At 44.7% G+C, this 15,440-nt stretch overlaps 2 protein-coding genes across 3 annotated transcripts in view; one reads left to right on the top strand and one right to left on the bottom strand.

The window, feature by feature from the left end:
* Positions 1-14,778, bottom strand: part of Polr1a (RNA polymerase I subunit A) — a 64,265-nt gene extending 49,487 nt beyond the window's left edge. Inside the window, exons 1-7 of the mRNA XM_034511950.2 lie at positions 14,597-14,778; positions 10,908-11,112; positions 9,685-9,834; positions 7,880-7,987; positions 5,318-5,403; positions 5,093-5,196; positions 472-579 (exon numbers count right to left, since the gene is read on the bottom strand). Of these exons, the coding sequence (XP_034367841.1) occupies positions 472-579; positions 5,093-5,196; positions 5,318-5,403; positions 7,880-7,987; positions 9,685-9,834; positions 10,908-11,112; positions 14,597-14,673 (838 nt within the window). The 5' untranslated portion in view covers positions 14,674-14,778. The remainder of the gene's footprint in view (positions 1-471; positions 580-5,092; positions 5,197-5,317; positions 5,404-7,879; positions 7,988-9,684; positions 9,835-10,907; positions 11,113-14,596) is intronic.
* Positions 14,779-15,062: 284 nt separating this feature from the next.
* Positions 15,063-15,440, top strand: part of Ptcd3 (pentatricopeptide repeat domain 3) — a 29,776-nt gene continuing 29,398 nt past the window's right edge. For both annotated transcript variants that reach the window (XM_076939903.1, XM_034511687.2), the window contains exon 1: positions 15,063-15,195. In XM_076939903.1, the coding sequence (XP_076796018.1) occupies positions 15,095-15,195 (101 nt within the window). In that variant the 5' untranslated portion in view covers positions 15,063-15,094. The remainder of the gene's footprint in view (positions 15,196-15,440) is intronic.

Raw genomic sequence — 15,440 nt, 5'->3', positions numbered from 1 at the left:
GCAGGGAACTGAATGAAATATACAAAAGAACCCTCATGGAACATTTACAAGATCTTTTTGGGTGCTTAGCATGGTCCCACTAAGTAGCTTTGGCTTTCCTGGAACACACTATAAAGAGCATGCCTTGCACTCACAGAGATCCGCCTGCCTCTGCCTCCCAAGTGCTGACACTAAAAGTGTGTGCCACCTGTCCAGCTAAAACATCCTTTTTTAGTGGACATTTGAAATAGATGAAATGCATCAGTGCAGCAGTGACTTGGCTCGCCTGCATGAGTCCTTGGTGGTGGGGTGTGGCCTCGCCTGCTCCTTTATGGCTCTAAGTCAATGCGCCTTGAAGCTTGCCCCAGACCAATGGAGAGACTGCAGTGAGCGCTACATCAATTAGAACTTCAGTTAAGGTAGTAAGAGGGTGGGCTAATAAAATGAACCAGGAAATCAAATCCATAGACAGACAGGCTATTTCTCCAGTACCTTCATTCTTCCAAATGGCAAAAAGATGTTCTTGGGCGCTGGTTGGGGTCAGGTACCCTCGCTTCCCCATCTGAGCCTCGTCAATTCCCGGAGCTGCTGGTACTCCTTCTGTAATGACATACAGCCATTTTTGTCCCATTCTTGAAACGACATAAACATCAATCTACAGAGCCATCTCTTCAACCCAGAGTCCCACCCACACCCTGATTTCTGAGTAACGAACGCCACACACTATTAAATAAAAGCAGAAAGGAAGAGCACGTGCGGGCGGGCATTCCCACTAGTTCGGATTACTAACATAGCTATTTTCACTTTTAAATATTATTTTCCAGTGCTTTGGTTCATGCAAGTACTTTATATGACATTGAGATTTTACCAGGCATAGTGGCGCAGGCCTATTACCCCAGGACTTAGGACTATGAGGCAGAAGGATGATGAGTTTTAGGACAATGTAGCCTACAGTGAGATATTACTTCAAAAAACCCAAAAATCTTGCATGGATTTATTTTCATCAAAGCCCTGTTCATTTGGTACTGTAAGAGGAACACATGAATAATTGCTACATAATTTTCATCTGACTACCTTTTTCCTTGTTACTGAGACAATCTAAAATAGCCCAGGCTAGCCCTGAAGTCCTGATCCTCTTGTCTCCACCTCCCAAGTGCTGGGCTTAGTCTGTGCAACCATGCAGCGCCAATCATCATTTCTGCGGCTGCATGATACTCTGTTGAGGAGATTTTCTGATTTATTTAACTACACTCTTCCATTTGGACACTCAGGGTGATTGCAGTTGTTTGCTGTTCTAGGTGAACATTACTGGGCCGCAATACAGATTACTAGTAGAATATGCATCCAGCATGAACGAGACCCTGGGTTTGGTCCCCAGTACTGGAAGAAAACAGGTAACATTATCTTTATGGACACAGGATTCACCAGAGAGGGTCAGGGAAGCAGAAGTAAAAATAAATGTGGGAAGGTGTTTTTTTTAAATTGTGTGAGTGTGAGAACATATGTGCAACTGTGCACACATGTGGAAGTCACACATGTGGAAGTCACACATACGGAAGCTGTCTTCTCACTACATTTAGGAGTTGGTTCCCTTTGTCCATTATGACACGTCCTGGGACTAGAACATAAGATTTGGGCCCTAAGCATTTTCACCCACTGAGCTCTCTTACTAGTGCCTGTGTAAAGATGTCTACATGTTCAAATTTAAGAAATTTGACTAATTAAAGGCTTATTTAAGCAATATCACACTAGTAGGTGATTTCTGGATTTATCAAGGAACTGTTGAGAGCCATTTGCTGCTTCTCTGAAGCAGGGAAAAAAAGTCTGCGCAACAAGCAGAGTCAAGGCAGGTCAGCGGCCGCTGGCAGACCCGCTGGGCATGGAAGGAAGAGGTGCACTTGAGGCTCAAGGCGAGGGGCAAGAGTCTATGGCGGAAGGAACGGGGAGGTTTTTGGGTGAGAATGAGTGTCTTATTTCAGAAAATTGTTTCTGTTAGCTTGTGGCTTTGCTTCCCACAGTACTGTAGCATGAGAAGGCGATGAGAAATACACCCGGGGCTGGTGTGGTACTGACCCACAGCCCTCCCATATCTGTCTCTTACTTCTTTGTTTCTATCTTTCCTATAATCATCATCCGCACTCCCCCTCAGAGGGCTGGTACAGAGAACTATGCTGTGGTTAGGTTTGCCACACTTGAGTGCCCGGTACACAGATGCCAGCTGCTGGCTGGTACACACGTTCCACATATTCTAACCTAGCCACAGTGCTCTCCCCAGTTCTGTACTTTTAGTTAACTTTTCCATCACATTGATTATTTATTTATTGTGGAGTGAGTGTACAACAGTGGGTGGGTGAAGGGCAGAGGACAACCCTCAGGAGTCAGCTCTCTCCTCCCACTGTGTGGGTCCTGGAGATTGAACTCAGACTGTCAGGCTTGGCAGGAAGCATCTTTACCTGCTGAGCCATCTAGCTGGCCCAATGGTGGGTGAATAATGTATTTAAGAATTGTTTATGTTGGGTGTGGTAGCACACACCTTTAACCCAACACTTGGATGACAGAGGCAGGAGGATCTCTGTGAGTTCAAGACCAGCCTTATCTACATTGTGAGTTTCAGATCAGCCAGGACTATGCAGCTGTCTCAAACTCCCCCCCTCCCCAACCAAAAAATGAGGAACTAAATAAAACAAAACAAACAAAACAAAAACCAACCAAAACAAGGACTATCTTCTACAGGTTTCTAACACCCAGACTTCTGGATACACCTTATTCTTACAGTTACTGCAAAAGATTACCTCAAATGAATGGGCTTGACAAAGGCTTCTTTATCATTAGACATCTGATCCTCAACTGGAGTTATTGCTGAAAATTCTGAACATCTCTGTTTTCAGTGTATTAGCATTTTCTAGGACAATCTAGAGGGTCACGGTAGCAACTGTCAAGTGGTGCTAAGAGAAAATGTTTCTATGGCCATTCGCAGGTAAAGGAAAATACAGTCTTGTGCTATTAGTGGCTCACTGTCAGAGAACACTTAGCAGTCTTTCTAAACAGGGTGCGGGACCCCACTCTGGGTCCTAGAATACAGAAAGACTATGACCAAAATAACTGGCAAGCTTCAAATGAGGTTTGCAAGTTAACAGTGCCATGTTAGCACTGATGATCGCCTACAGCGATCTAAAGGATTACAAATGAACCAAGTGAAAAGAGACTGAATGGGAACTCACTGTGCTTGCTGCCCTGTAAGTCTGCATTTGCTCTACAATAAAAGGTCTATTAAAAACCAGTAGATGGATTTGTTATTTACAGCAACCCTTGACAGAGTCTCAAGGTACAAGACTGAACATTCATCTCAGGGTGGGTTGGGTGGAGAGGAATTGCACATGAACTCATTTCCCTGTATACTCCATATTCACAAGCCCTAGACAAGGTTCACTCTCAATGTTATCTGCTGCGCACCTTCATGGATTGACAGAAGGCAGATATCATCCTTGCAGCCATCTTGAGCCATATACCCTGATAAGAGACTTGATTACAATAGCCTACAACAGCTGAGCACACTCTGATAACATCTTGTGTTAGATACCCAGGATCTTCCCTTGGGTGTGTGAGACTTAAAGGTGTGTGACTTAAGGGTGTGACTTAGAGATCAGATTTAGAGACAAGGCCTAAGGGCATGACTTAAAGGCATGACTTAGAGGTGTGACCTAAAGGCGTGGTTTAGAAGTGAGACATATAAAAGGCGAGAGGCAGACAGAAGAGTTGAGTACAACAGATGATTATTAGGTATTAGGCACTTGGAAGAAGAGCACTTGAGACTTGGAGCTGGAAGAATTATAAGGTATTCGGCAAAGAGAATTAGACATTAGGCACTTAGCACTTGGAAGAAGAAACCTGGAACTTGGAGGCACTAGGGACTAAGAACTAGGGACTAGGAACTCAAGACTTGGGACTTGGAGAGAAGAGAGACTGAAGAATAAATGGGATTGAATCACACTCTGTCTGGTCTCCATTCTTCACGTCTGTCTTCACTCTCTCTTGCTGAACCCTGACTGGTGGAGCAGCTTGGGGTAGTGTGGGCTCTAACAATTTAGCCCCCAAGGCTTTTGGCAGTGCGGGTTCCAACACTGACAGAGTGGTCCCCAACATTTTGGCCCCCAAACGTGGGGTAGTGCAGTTCTCAACATTTTTGGCTCCCAAACGTGGAGCAGCTCGGGCCGCAACAATGGATGTGGTGCCCTCAGCTCTGGGTGGGCTGCCAACAGGTCTGAGAAGCAGCCTCTCTGAGCCTCTCATGGCACACAATAGAGCCAACTGCACATCTCAGGTTCTGTTTTTTCTGATTTGGCATACAGATTATATGATAAATGAAGCAGAGCACCTAGTAAACACGTGCAGCAGAATACACAGTGGTCCCAGTACCTCTCAAACACCTTACTTCTCATCTCAGAACTACACAACAAAAACCACATTAACAAAGGAAAGTTGTTCATTCTAGTTTTTTTTCTACAACCCATGACTGGAGGAGCAGAGCTGACAAGATGCCCTCTGTCTACAGGGACTCAGGCCAATGGTCAGAAGCAACGGGCAGGAAGGCCTCAGGCTTTACTCAGTTCTTTTAATTTCTAAATATTATTCAAGATAAGTCCATGCTTGCTACATAATGAAACACTTAAAACATTTGCCAGGAAAAACCAAAAGTTCTCACTCAATAACCTCTGAATGGCTGGGTGTTATGACTGATGCCTGTAATCCCAGAATTTCAGAATGCTCAGGAGGTTAAGACCAGTTTACAGGACAAGAGACCCCGTCACAAAACAAAACAAAATCTTTCAAAGAAACAACTACATACTCCTAGCACTAAAAGGCAGGAGGACTGAGAGTCTGATGTCAGCCTAAACTGCATAGCAAGATCTTGTCTCAAGACGCCCAAACCAGAAACAATGATTTGAGAACGTAGGTACCTGTAGGGCACTGTCTCACAGCATAGCCCCTGATATCCCTTCCTGGTGACAGCCCTGGGTCTTCCCCAAGCTCTCCTGGAGACCTAAGGAACCTAGAAGCATCTAAGCCACACGTGAGAACATGGCTAGAGCTCCTAGGAGAGCCAGCTCCTTACCTGGGAGTTCTGCGTCCTTCTGGCCAGATTTCTTGTGCACCATGGCTGGGTACATGATTGTTAGCTTACTATTGTGCTCCTTTCGAACCACTGACCGTCCCGTCCTACACACGAGGAGATTTGCAGAGAGAAACAAACCCCAGTGAGACATTTAATAACAGTGGCGAGTGACTGGCCAAAGCTATCTCAAGCAGGGAACGGGAATGGCTGAGGGCCGGCACTCACTTGCAGTGTGGACAGCGCTTGGCAGCCATGTGTGTCTTCCAGAAGTTAGTGACAAGTTTGCTTCTGCTCTCACATACGTTTTTCACCTGTTTAGAAAGTCAGAGAATATTAGAGTGACTTATTTTGAGGTAAGGTCTCACTTTGTAGCCCAGACTAGCCTCAAATCTTCTTGCTTTGGCCTCTCAAATAATGGGATTATAAATGTGTCCTACTGTACCTGCACCACAGTGTCACACTGTAGAGTATCCAATCTGTATGTTTTGAATGGTTTTTTACTTTTTATTTAACTAAAGAAGATTGCCCTGTGGAGGTTTGAATGAGAAATGTCCCCACATTCAGGCATTTGAACATGTGCTTGGTCCCTAGCTGGTGGCACTGTCTGGGGAGGTTATGGAGGCTTTAGGGAATGTGGTCTGGCTGGAGGAGGTGTATCAGTGGGGACAGGCTTTAAGGGTTTGTAGACCTGCCCTACTTCTAGTGTGCTTTCTGCTTCATGTTTGCAGCTGAAACTGGGAGACTGGTCTGTCAGTCTGGGGCCTCCTGCCATTACAGCTCCACTGCTGGAGCGGTGCAGATAAACTTCTTCCTCTCAGCAACTAAAGGTAACTGAAATACACCCGCACGTAAACAAAAGCATCCTGTAAAATAGTCTTTAATATAGGTTTCTGTGTGGTCTTATTCAAGGTAATCAAACATCGAGGACAAGGCAGTGAGGTTCCTCAAGAAGCACTTTTTGGTCTTGAAATTGCCAACTGCCTTCTACTCCCTATGACAGATGATGCTGGCTTTGATGAAGCCAAGTATCAGCTGGCAATAATGCAGAGCCATTGACTCGGAAACATTAATATCGCTATGTGGGCCAGTACTTGTTCTTACTCTGGTTTATTTGTCACTGGGGCAATCTCTGCATTACTGGTTTATTCACTAAAATGCCCAGAGGAACCTGTCACTCTCATGTACAGTACCGTAGACACTGCCCTCGGGTCTCTCTTGCTAAAGGCGCAGACTGACTCCTAAACTGATACAACTTCATAGAGGACTTTAGCCCTGACACACTACACCTTTGGGTGTATTTTCAAAGATGTACTGACTGTAATTAAAAACTTACATCTGCTAGTATGGCACTGGAGAAGTCAGCCATAGCAGATGAACACAGATTGTTCAGTCCTGCTATCAGTATCAGAGACAAGAACCTACAGTTGGCGATGGAACAGCAAGTAAAACGAGCACATATAACACACGAACACACTAATTAAAGGCAACTAATTAAAAGCAGAGCAGAGCTAGAGTTGAGGAGAGCCCTCCCACGCCCCAAGAGGGCCTGGCTAAGCTCTTCCAGCTCCCCAAAGCCTCTGCCAGGATCTGGTGCTGCTCACTGCAGGCTGGATTCATATTCACTGCCTGAACATCGGGGACTTCGCTGTCCCAAACCTAAGCAAACTTGCCAGGATTAGATTTTTCAAGAACACAACTAAGAAAAAGATATTTCCTAAAAAGAAGTTAATGTAGACTCTTTTTTTTTCTTTACGTTTTGTTTTGAAATTATGTGAACCTATGTTTGTCAGTGGTGTGTGCATGTGAGTGTTGGTGACAACAGAGGGCAGAGGCATCAGATTTCTCTGAAGCAGGTGGTCGTGAGCCATCTAACATGGGTACTGGGGGGTCAGACTCTGGTCCTCTGAAGAGCAGTATGCACTCTTAACTGCTGAGCCATTTCTCTCAGCAACAACTGAGTTCTCCAGGGCAACTCTTGGAAGAAATGTGAGGAAAAGCAAAGGGGGTTTAATGTCACTACTGTCTTTAACTGTAGTGTCATCTTTCTAGACAAATCTGGACTGTTTAACATGACATTCATAGTATCAGATTAATAACATAAACTTTCTCAGAAAGCTGTGACTAAGAAAGATCAAGAATCCATTGGGGGCTTGGGATAAGTGCAGGTTAACTTAGCTTGGAAGACAAGCCTCAGGGTATACCTGGGCTCTCCCTGATGCTTCCCCAGACAGCACTCAGGGTTCCCACAGTTGCGATTCTCTTAGCTTCAAATAGGTCCCACCCAGAAGCTTTTGGAACTTTCAGGGAGCCCTGCTCTAGATCAACTAAGTGGTATGATACCTGGTCATAATGTGAATTCACTTTGAAGTTTCCTCTTATGGTTGATTACCTACCCTATTCATTCAGAGCAAATGAATTCTTTCACAGATGCCTCAAGAGAGAGATAAGATAGCAGGGATTTAGAGAAAGTGCCGGGTAGGGGATGGAGTGGAGGTAGAGACAGACCATGTTCTCAACACAGCTGCTTGCTGGATGCTATACTTAGACTAGCGTCATCTAACACTAGGCTAGTTAGCCACTGGTCAGCCCTGCTGTAGCCATGAAGACGAGGAAATGAACACTTGTGCAATTTTGAAAATTTTCGAAATCATGGGACTCATAAGGGCCAGAGCTGGGACTGAAACCTAAGTCTGTCCTGGAAAGTCAGAAACTCGTGACAGTATAGAGAGACTGTGGTCACTACACTAAAAGCAGATCATTACACAAAGGTAGATGTTGGTAACTTACATGTGCACCCTGGGACCCCAAGAGGTTGTTCTGCAGAATTTTGCTTGTGTACTCTTCTAACTCTTCTTGAATTTCGAAGGCAGAAGGATCCCCAGTTTCTTCCAGAAACTGAAAAAGAGAACTATTGTGTTACTATAGGAAAGTAAATGTCTGATGAATACCACGGTTGGGACTGGCCTTTTCAAGGATGGAGATCAACCTCGGAAAGAAAACCATAGCTACTGTACTACATTTTTAAAACAGTGAAGTGGGGCCAGGGATGCCGTCAGCCGCAGGGCAGAGTATATATGAGGTGGTGGTGGTGGTGGGGGGTCATTCGCTATTCTTATGCACCTAGGTGGGGATCACTCAGTATCCTTATGTATCTCTGTGGAAGACACTATAGCCATGGCCTCAAATTCATTTTGTAATTCGTCAGTTTTATGCTTTTCATTTTGAAGCCCCCAAATGATGCAGGAGCAGGAATCAACACCAGAATCAGTTCAAAGATGATAGCAAATGGGACATCACCACTTCCCAACGCCAACAAGGTGAGCACCCAAAGGGTAACACCATTAGGAAATAACACTTGTACAGGCAGATCAGGGCTTTCAACCTCTGTGCAGGTTTCACACTGGGAGCACCACCCAGGGGAAGCAGTAAGCCTCCTCTCTGAAGGGAGGCGACAGCACCCCAGCAAACTCGCCAGCAATCAAAAGTAAGTATACTATCACTAGGGAAGAGGAGAGGGTTTCTAATATAGTGGTATCAAAGGCTGCCACACATATACAGGATCACATGTGTATTGCACATCTTATGAAGAAAAAAGGAAATAAAAATAGGAGGCATATGAAAATAAGATTAAATATGGATAAGAAAAATCCCTAGAAAAACATAACTTCTTTAATTAAAGGCGCTGGAGCATCTTTTTCTCTCACTTCTCTCTCTCTCTCTCTCTCTCTTTTTTTTTTTTTTGTAGGCAAATCTGACCATAGAGTAATTGTTTATCTTTGTTCTCCTGGAAGCAAATAAGAGGAAAATTTCTGCTAATGCAGTAATCTGTCCAGACTTGTTAGGTTGAATCTCTACGGAAGGGCTGAGTGCCTAATGGAAGCCTCAGCTCTTCTCTGCTTTCTGAAATCATGTCCTCAAGGCTCCCGGTCCCAGAACTGCTATGAAACCTGAAATGCAGACATTGTCCTATCTAATGCCTATAGGATTCTCATCTTCTAACTCTTTCAGGGCATTTTATAGAGAACTTCTTGAGGCTGGAAAGATGGTTCAGGACCTAGGAACACTAGCTGCTCTTCCACAAGACCTATTAACCGTTCCTTTCCACTACCTCTGGTGGGCGGTGAGCTGGAAGGGAGGTTAAAGCATTTAAGGACCCTTATTAAAAGTAGGTTTTGAAAAATGTAAGCCTACAATTCCTATTGCCTTCAATAGATTGTAATTATTTACTACCATGATTTGTCCCGATTGTCCCAGACGTGGTCACTGTGAATTCCTCACTTGAGCTGTGTCCTCTGGGCTGAGTCTGAGTACCACCAACCTGCTGTCCAGCACAGCATGTTACAGACTACTCTGACCCTGGCTTATAATCAGCCACTTCTTTAAGGAACCCTTGGACAAGGACTAACACGCCTGGAAGGTTAGATGCGCTGCCATCCGCCTCTTCTACCTCTGCTCCACACGGACCTAGGAAAGTACCTAGCTACTGGCATCACTGTAAGATACAAGGGTCAAACGTTCTGGAGACTACTGGGGTGGCAATAAGAACAACATTCAAGCATCTCTTGATATCCGGATTGCCATTATCAACCTACCCTGCTGAGAATTCGCTCAAGCTCGTAGACTGCTTGCAGGGCTCCGACTTCCAGGACCCTCAGCTGGCAGACCAATAGGTGAATTGCAGCCCGAGGGCAAGTCAGCATGTGGCAATTTAAACAGGAGCCTCGGAGCAGCAGGTAGAGTTTCTAAAGAGTGGAAACAAAAGGAAGGAGCATCAGAAGGAGACACAGTGGTGATTTTCAGTGCACAGGAGATTTTTCTTTCCTTAAGAATTCTACTTCTGCTTGTATGCCTCAATAGCCTTTAGACCCTAACTAGACGTTTCTTTTATGGTTTCATTTTAAAGCATTCAAATTTGAAACCTACAATAGGATGCACGGTCTGAGAAAAGGAATTCCTTTTGTTTTACACCAACAAATAGCTATAATACTCAACGAACACAACAGCCTTCTTTAATATGCTACACCACAATCTGAAAAACTTAACACACACCAGAGCAGTCTGGACAGGAGCTTCATTTCACTCATCTTCCTTTTGGGGCCTTGCTTCTCCTGCCAAAAAGTCACATTGCAGAGCCACCTAAAAAGCCAGTAGCCTCGGAGCACCAGAATTCCCTCTATTATGAGGGGGTGAGTGCCACTGAGCTTTCTGAAGGGCACAGAGCCCTTGAAGCAAAAGGCGATAAATCAGTGCACTAAGTCTGGGATGTCACACTAAACCTCTTACATGAACAGAATCAAGCTGTAGCTTTTCTCAACTGGAATCAGACTGAAAATCTCAGGTAAGTCTGTAGGTTAAACTGAAGCTACAGGGTAAGCATCCCTCATTTGAGACTCTCAAATGCCAAACTTCTTGAGCCCTGATATACAAACAAATTCAACACCTGACTTCATGCTAATGGATTGAAGTAAAGATGTAGACACATTAGAAATACATACAGTTCCCTTCAGGCTGAGTATATGAGGTATACATAAACTATGTTCCATCAGGCTGAGTATATGAGGTATATATAAACTATGAGTGAATTCTTTGTTTATATTTGGGTTCCATCCCTATAATATCGCCATTACATAGGCTACAAGTATTCTAAAATCTGAATTTCTAAACACTTTTGGTCTCAAGCATTTTGCACAATGGACACTCAGGGTGTACCATTCTAGGTCCCTAAAAGTTTTTCCCCCCCTAAAGAAAGAGGAACAAGAGGTGATCCCCACAACCCCAGGAGTCCCAAGACCCACATGCCCCGGGCACCACATACATCGAAGAGGAGAGGGTTATAGACTGTGAGCGGGAGATCGATGTGGCCCAGGTGTCCAGAGCAGCTGTTGAAGTCCTGCACGCAGGTAGAGCATACTTCTTTGGAATCTGCAGGACCCAAAGCCAAATCATACAGGCCATTTGCTGACGGGTTTCCCAGGCTGTCCACGTAGCGAGGGTTTGTAATGGATTTAACACTTAACTTCCTAAGGAGATTAAAGAAAGACCCAGGGAAAGTTCAGGTTATTAACTTCGCTGATATTGAAGTGGGAGAGGCAGGTTATAAACCAGACCTGATTAAAAGCCCAACTTGCTCAATGAAGGAAATGTCAAACGATAACTCCTGTGCACAGAATAATGATTCAAGAAAATTAAACACAAATAAAATCATAAAGAAACAGAACTTACTTTATGCAAGGTTTCATCACTTTGTTTAATGGAACTGTCAAATACCTAGCCATGTACCCACCAAGAGCATGTTACTGTGTCATATGTGACAGTAAACATCATACAGCCTATGTGTGCTCTACCCAACTGTTATTTGGATGTTCATACAATGCAACAGTTGGAAAAATCTCCTTAAATGTCATGTAAGTATACTTTTACAAAGCCAATTTTGCCCTTTAAATCTCTTCTAATTTAAAAAATTGAGGGGAGCCAGACTGTCTCCAGACTTTCTCAGAGGCAGGCCCTGATGAAAGGATAAAGAAAACATTAGTTCTCTGTCCTTGTCTGAGAGTGGATTTGACAAAGACAGTCTAGGGGAGGAGCCAGCGCCTCAAAGAGGTCAAGGCCGCAGTTTCTCTGGACCCAACTCTTCTCTCTGGGTTATGGTTACCAGTCCTAAGGCAGCCATGCCTTAGGACTGAGGTATTTTGTATTCTCTTTGCCAACATTGTCCAACTTAGCTCTCTGTTGATCTTGGCCGTTTCCCCTACAAACAGTATATAAGATGCTGTACTTCTAATAAACTTGCTCAGCGTTAGACATAGCTTGTGCAAGACCTCCTGACCCCAGCTTTTATCCTGTCCTCTATCTTTTCATCCCTTGGCAAGTCCCCTTCAGGACCCAGGTCCAGGTTAGAAAATAAACACCGTGCTGATTTTGCACCCCAGTGGGAACGACGACAATGACAACAAATAAGTGAGTTGTGTGGTCAGGTAACCTGATGGTGGTGCATAAGGAGCAAGGCTCTGCAGAGCTGGGACTCCCAGGGTCAGTGCCACTGTAAGGACCAAGGCCACACAGAGAGCTCTGCTGCTGTGGCTCTCACCAATATGGTTACCTTTCTGCTGCTAAGCTAATGTCAACAGACACTTTAACTCAATATTGTGTCTGTGGTCTCTTACCCCAGCATGGAGTCAGTAATGTTAAACAAATTACTTAGCTGTCTTGTTTTCAATTCTAATGTTCGAAACTGCAATAAAATATACATAAAACTTAACATGTTAACCATTTTTAAGAGTTCCGTGGTATTAAGTACACAACACTGAGTCGAGCGGTGGTGACAGGACTTTCATCCCAGCATTAAGAAGGCAGAGGCAGACAGACATCTGGGAGTTCCAAGACAGCCTGGTCTACAGAGTGAGTTCCAGGACAGCCAGGGCTATACAGAGAAACCTTGACTTGAAAACAACAAATCAACCAACCAACCAAAAGACCCCCAAATCCCTCAACACGTAGCCTTCTTTCACAAACTAAAAGGAACTGCTTTTCCATTCTAACACCTGGTTTGTATTTAGGCTTCTGCTATGTCACCTACATATCAAATCTTAGCCCCTTTTCTCTCTCCTGCCACTGCCCTAGGTCGGTTCTCCAGCCAGGCTCTGACTGTCCTTCCCTTCCTCTTCCACCCTTGTACCTTATCCAGTCCTGTCCACCTTCCAACAGCTGTCAAATTCACTCTGAAGTGCAAAGGTAACCAAGCTAATAGCACCCTTACAACCGTCCTAAGAGTCTGTCCTTGGAAAAAGGGGTACTTCGTATAAACCCACAACAGTGGTTCTCAGCCTTCCTAATGCTGCAAACCTGCACGATACAGTTGCTTCTGTTGTGGTGACCCCCAACTTAAAATTATTTCACTGCTACTTCATAACTGTAATTTTGCATCTTTTAATGGATTGTGATGTAAATGTTTGATATTTGACCCACAAAGGGGTCGAAACTCACCCCTTTGAGAGGTTGAGAACTGCAGACCCCCAAAGGTTTCCCTTGGTGAGACCAGTGCTGAAAGTTTTGGATCTGGCACTAAACAATTAATGCTCCCTTTTACTGAGTGAGAACTGGTACCTCTCCCTCTCCATCAGAGAAAATGCCATGCCCTTTATATGACATGGGGGGTGGGGGGAAGTCCTGGTCTCTGACCTCACTTTACTCCAGTCACCTTGGCCTCCTTGCTGTTCCTGAAAACCACAGGCAGTGAAGGATTTAAATATTCATAGTGCCACAGAATATTCACAAATGCTCAAAAAATATATGAAAAGCTGTGCATTATCCTCAAATCAATGCAAGTCAAAACCACAGTGAGATAACATCTCAACCCATCAGTGTACGATCGAAAAAACAAATACACAAGGCTAGAAAGGATGTGGAGAAGGTGGAATCTTTATATATGGTTGAAGGGAACTGATATTATGAAAAACAGAATAACTCTTCCTTAAAAAGTTAAAAATGGCATTAATGTCTGAACCAGGAATTCTGAGTCTGGGTATATACTCACACCTTAATAGAAACATTATTTGCAATTGCCAAAAATTGGAAATAGCTTAAGTGCCCATCAGTAGATGAGCTGATGAAATGGCATGAATATAGACCATGTACTATTTACTTGAGTAAAAAGGAAATAAGTTCTGATCTACTTATCTATAATTTTGAGGACAGCATGCTAAATGCATAAGCCAGTTCCAAGTCAGGCACTGACTGATTCCCTTTATGTGAACAGGGGACTGAACAGTCAGAGTAACTGAAATAGAAAGTAGACAGGCGGTTGCCATGCGGCAGGGGCAGGGAAACGAGGAGTGACTGATTGATTATATATGGGTCTTGCAATGGCAAAATGATGTGTTTGACAGATGAGGGAAGTGGTGATCTTACCACAGTGTGGTGTACCTTTTTAATTTTTGGATTTTTCGAGACAAGGTTTTTCTGTGTCCAAGCAGCTCCGGAAACTCACTCTGTAGTCCAGATTGGCCTTGAAGCCACACAGAGATCCCACCTCTGCCTCCTGAATGCTGGGATTAAAGGCCTGTGCCACCACATGCCCGACGGCATGTTGATTTTTTAAATGCAAGTCTAAGAAATGTGTACGCTATCGCGATCAAAACGAGGATTAAATTAAGAGTCCCCACGAATTCAAAACCATGGTCTTGAACCAAGATTTACAAGTTCATCATTGCTTGGACCAGAGGAGACTAATTAGGAAGCTGATAAGCGTGTGACGGAATGAGAGTATAAATGACATAAAACTAGTTGATTAATGAGGAAGATGAACGGATGAAAAGGCAGCAAGGCAGGGAACCACCACTTCCTGCACATTCATTCCTACTAGCACGCAGACACCAGGCAGCAAGGACACCCCCACCCCTCGCGCGCTCCCCGTCCGACTGGATCGGCTCAAAGCCTTCTGGGAATCGTAGTTCCCGGCTCCAACTTCCACAACCATGCTCTACACACACCCTACAAACTCCTTACTTGAGCTCCTCTGCCGAATACATCCCGAAGGAGATGCCCTGAAGCCGCCTCCATGGCGTGTGCTTGGAGGCCAGCATCTTCCGAGTCAGTTTTGAGGTCCGTCACTATGAGAGAAGTTCCAGTCGGCCACAGAGAACTCTACTTCAGTCTTACAGCACAGAGCCACCATGTGTTTTCCACTGCGCTTGCGTGCGGGAAACGCGGCCTAGCGTATTGGCTTGGACGAGTTCATTTTTGCTTTCGGGGTGGGGTAGGAGTGGAAGAAAACAGTCTCAAAGCCCTCATTCAGATTAAAAACAAAATTACACAATAGACTTTAGGAGATCATTTTAAGTAAATTTATTCGAGGTGAATGATGTGTACTGAGCCTTCCGTTGCTAGTCTCGCCGATCATGACCTAGTAACCACCCAATTGGAGATGAGACGTTCCATGCCAGCCCCGCCCCTCGACCCTGTAGGCGGAGGGCGTTCCCAACGTGCTCTGCGAAGAGTCTAAAGATGGCGGCGGCGGCAGCTCGCCGTCTGCCCTTTCGCAGCGGGTTTGTCCTGCTGCAGACCATTCGGGGGGCGGGTGTGTGTGAACCGAAGTTCTGTTGCAGGTAAGAAGACCCAGAGTCAGTTTGGTCTTGCATTTCCCTGAGAGTCGTGGAACTAGGTAAGATGCAAAGGTATTTGCATGGTGGAGGCCCCACGCTCTCAAGGGTAACTAACACGAGGTAGGGGCGTGTTAAGTTTCAAACTGAGAGTATTCTTTCGGGAGATTTTGTTGGTTACACTATATAGAGTTAAAATTGCTCTTTAAACTAGGGCCCTTTTCTCGTGAAGTTTACATTTCCGTGAGTGC

Source organism: Arvicanthis niloticus, chromosome 9 (assembly GCF_011762505.2).
Source record: "Arvicanthis niloticus isolate mArvNil1 chromosome 9, mArvNil1.pat.X, whole genome shotgun sequence".
In the NCBI taxonomy this organism is placed as follows: Eukaryota; Metazoa; Chordata; class Mammalia; order Rodentia; family Muridae; genus Arvicanthis; species Arvicanthis niloticus.
Note: the sequence above shows the minus strand (reverse complement) of the source record. Positions and strands in the feature narration are given on the sequence as shown.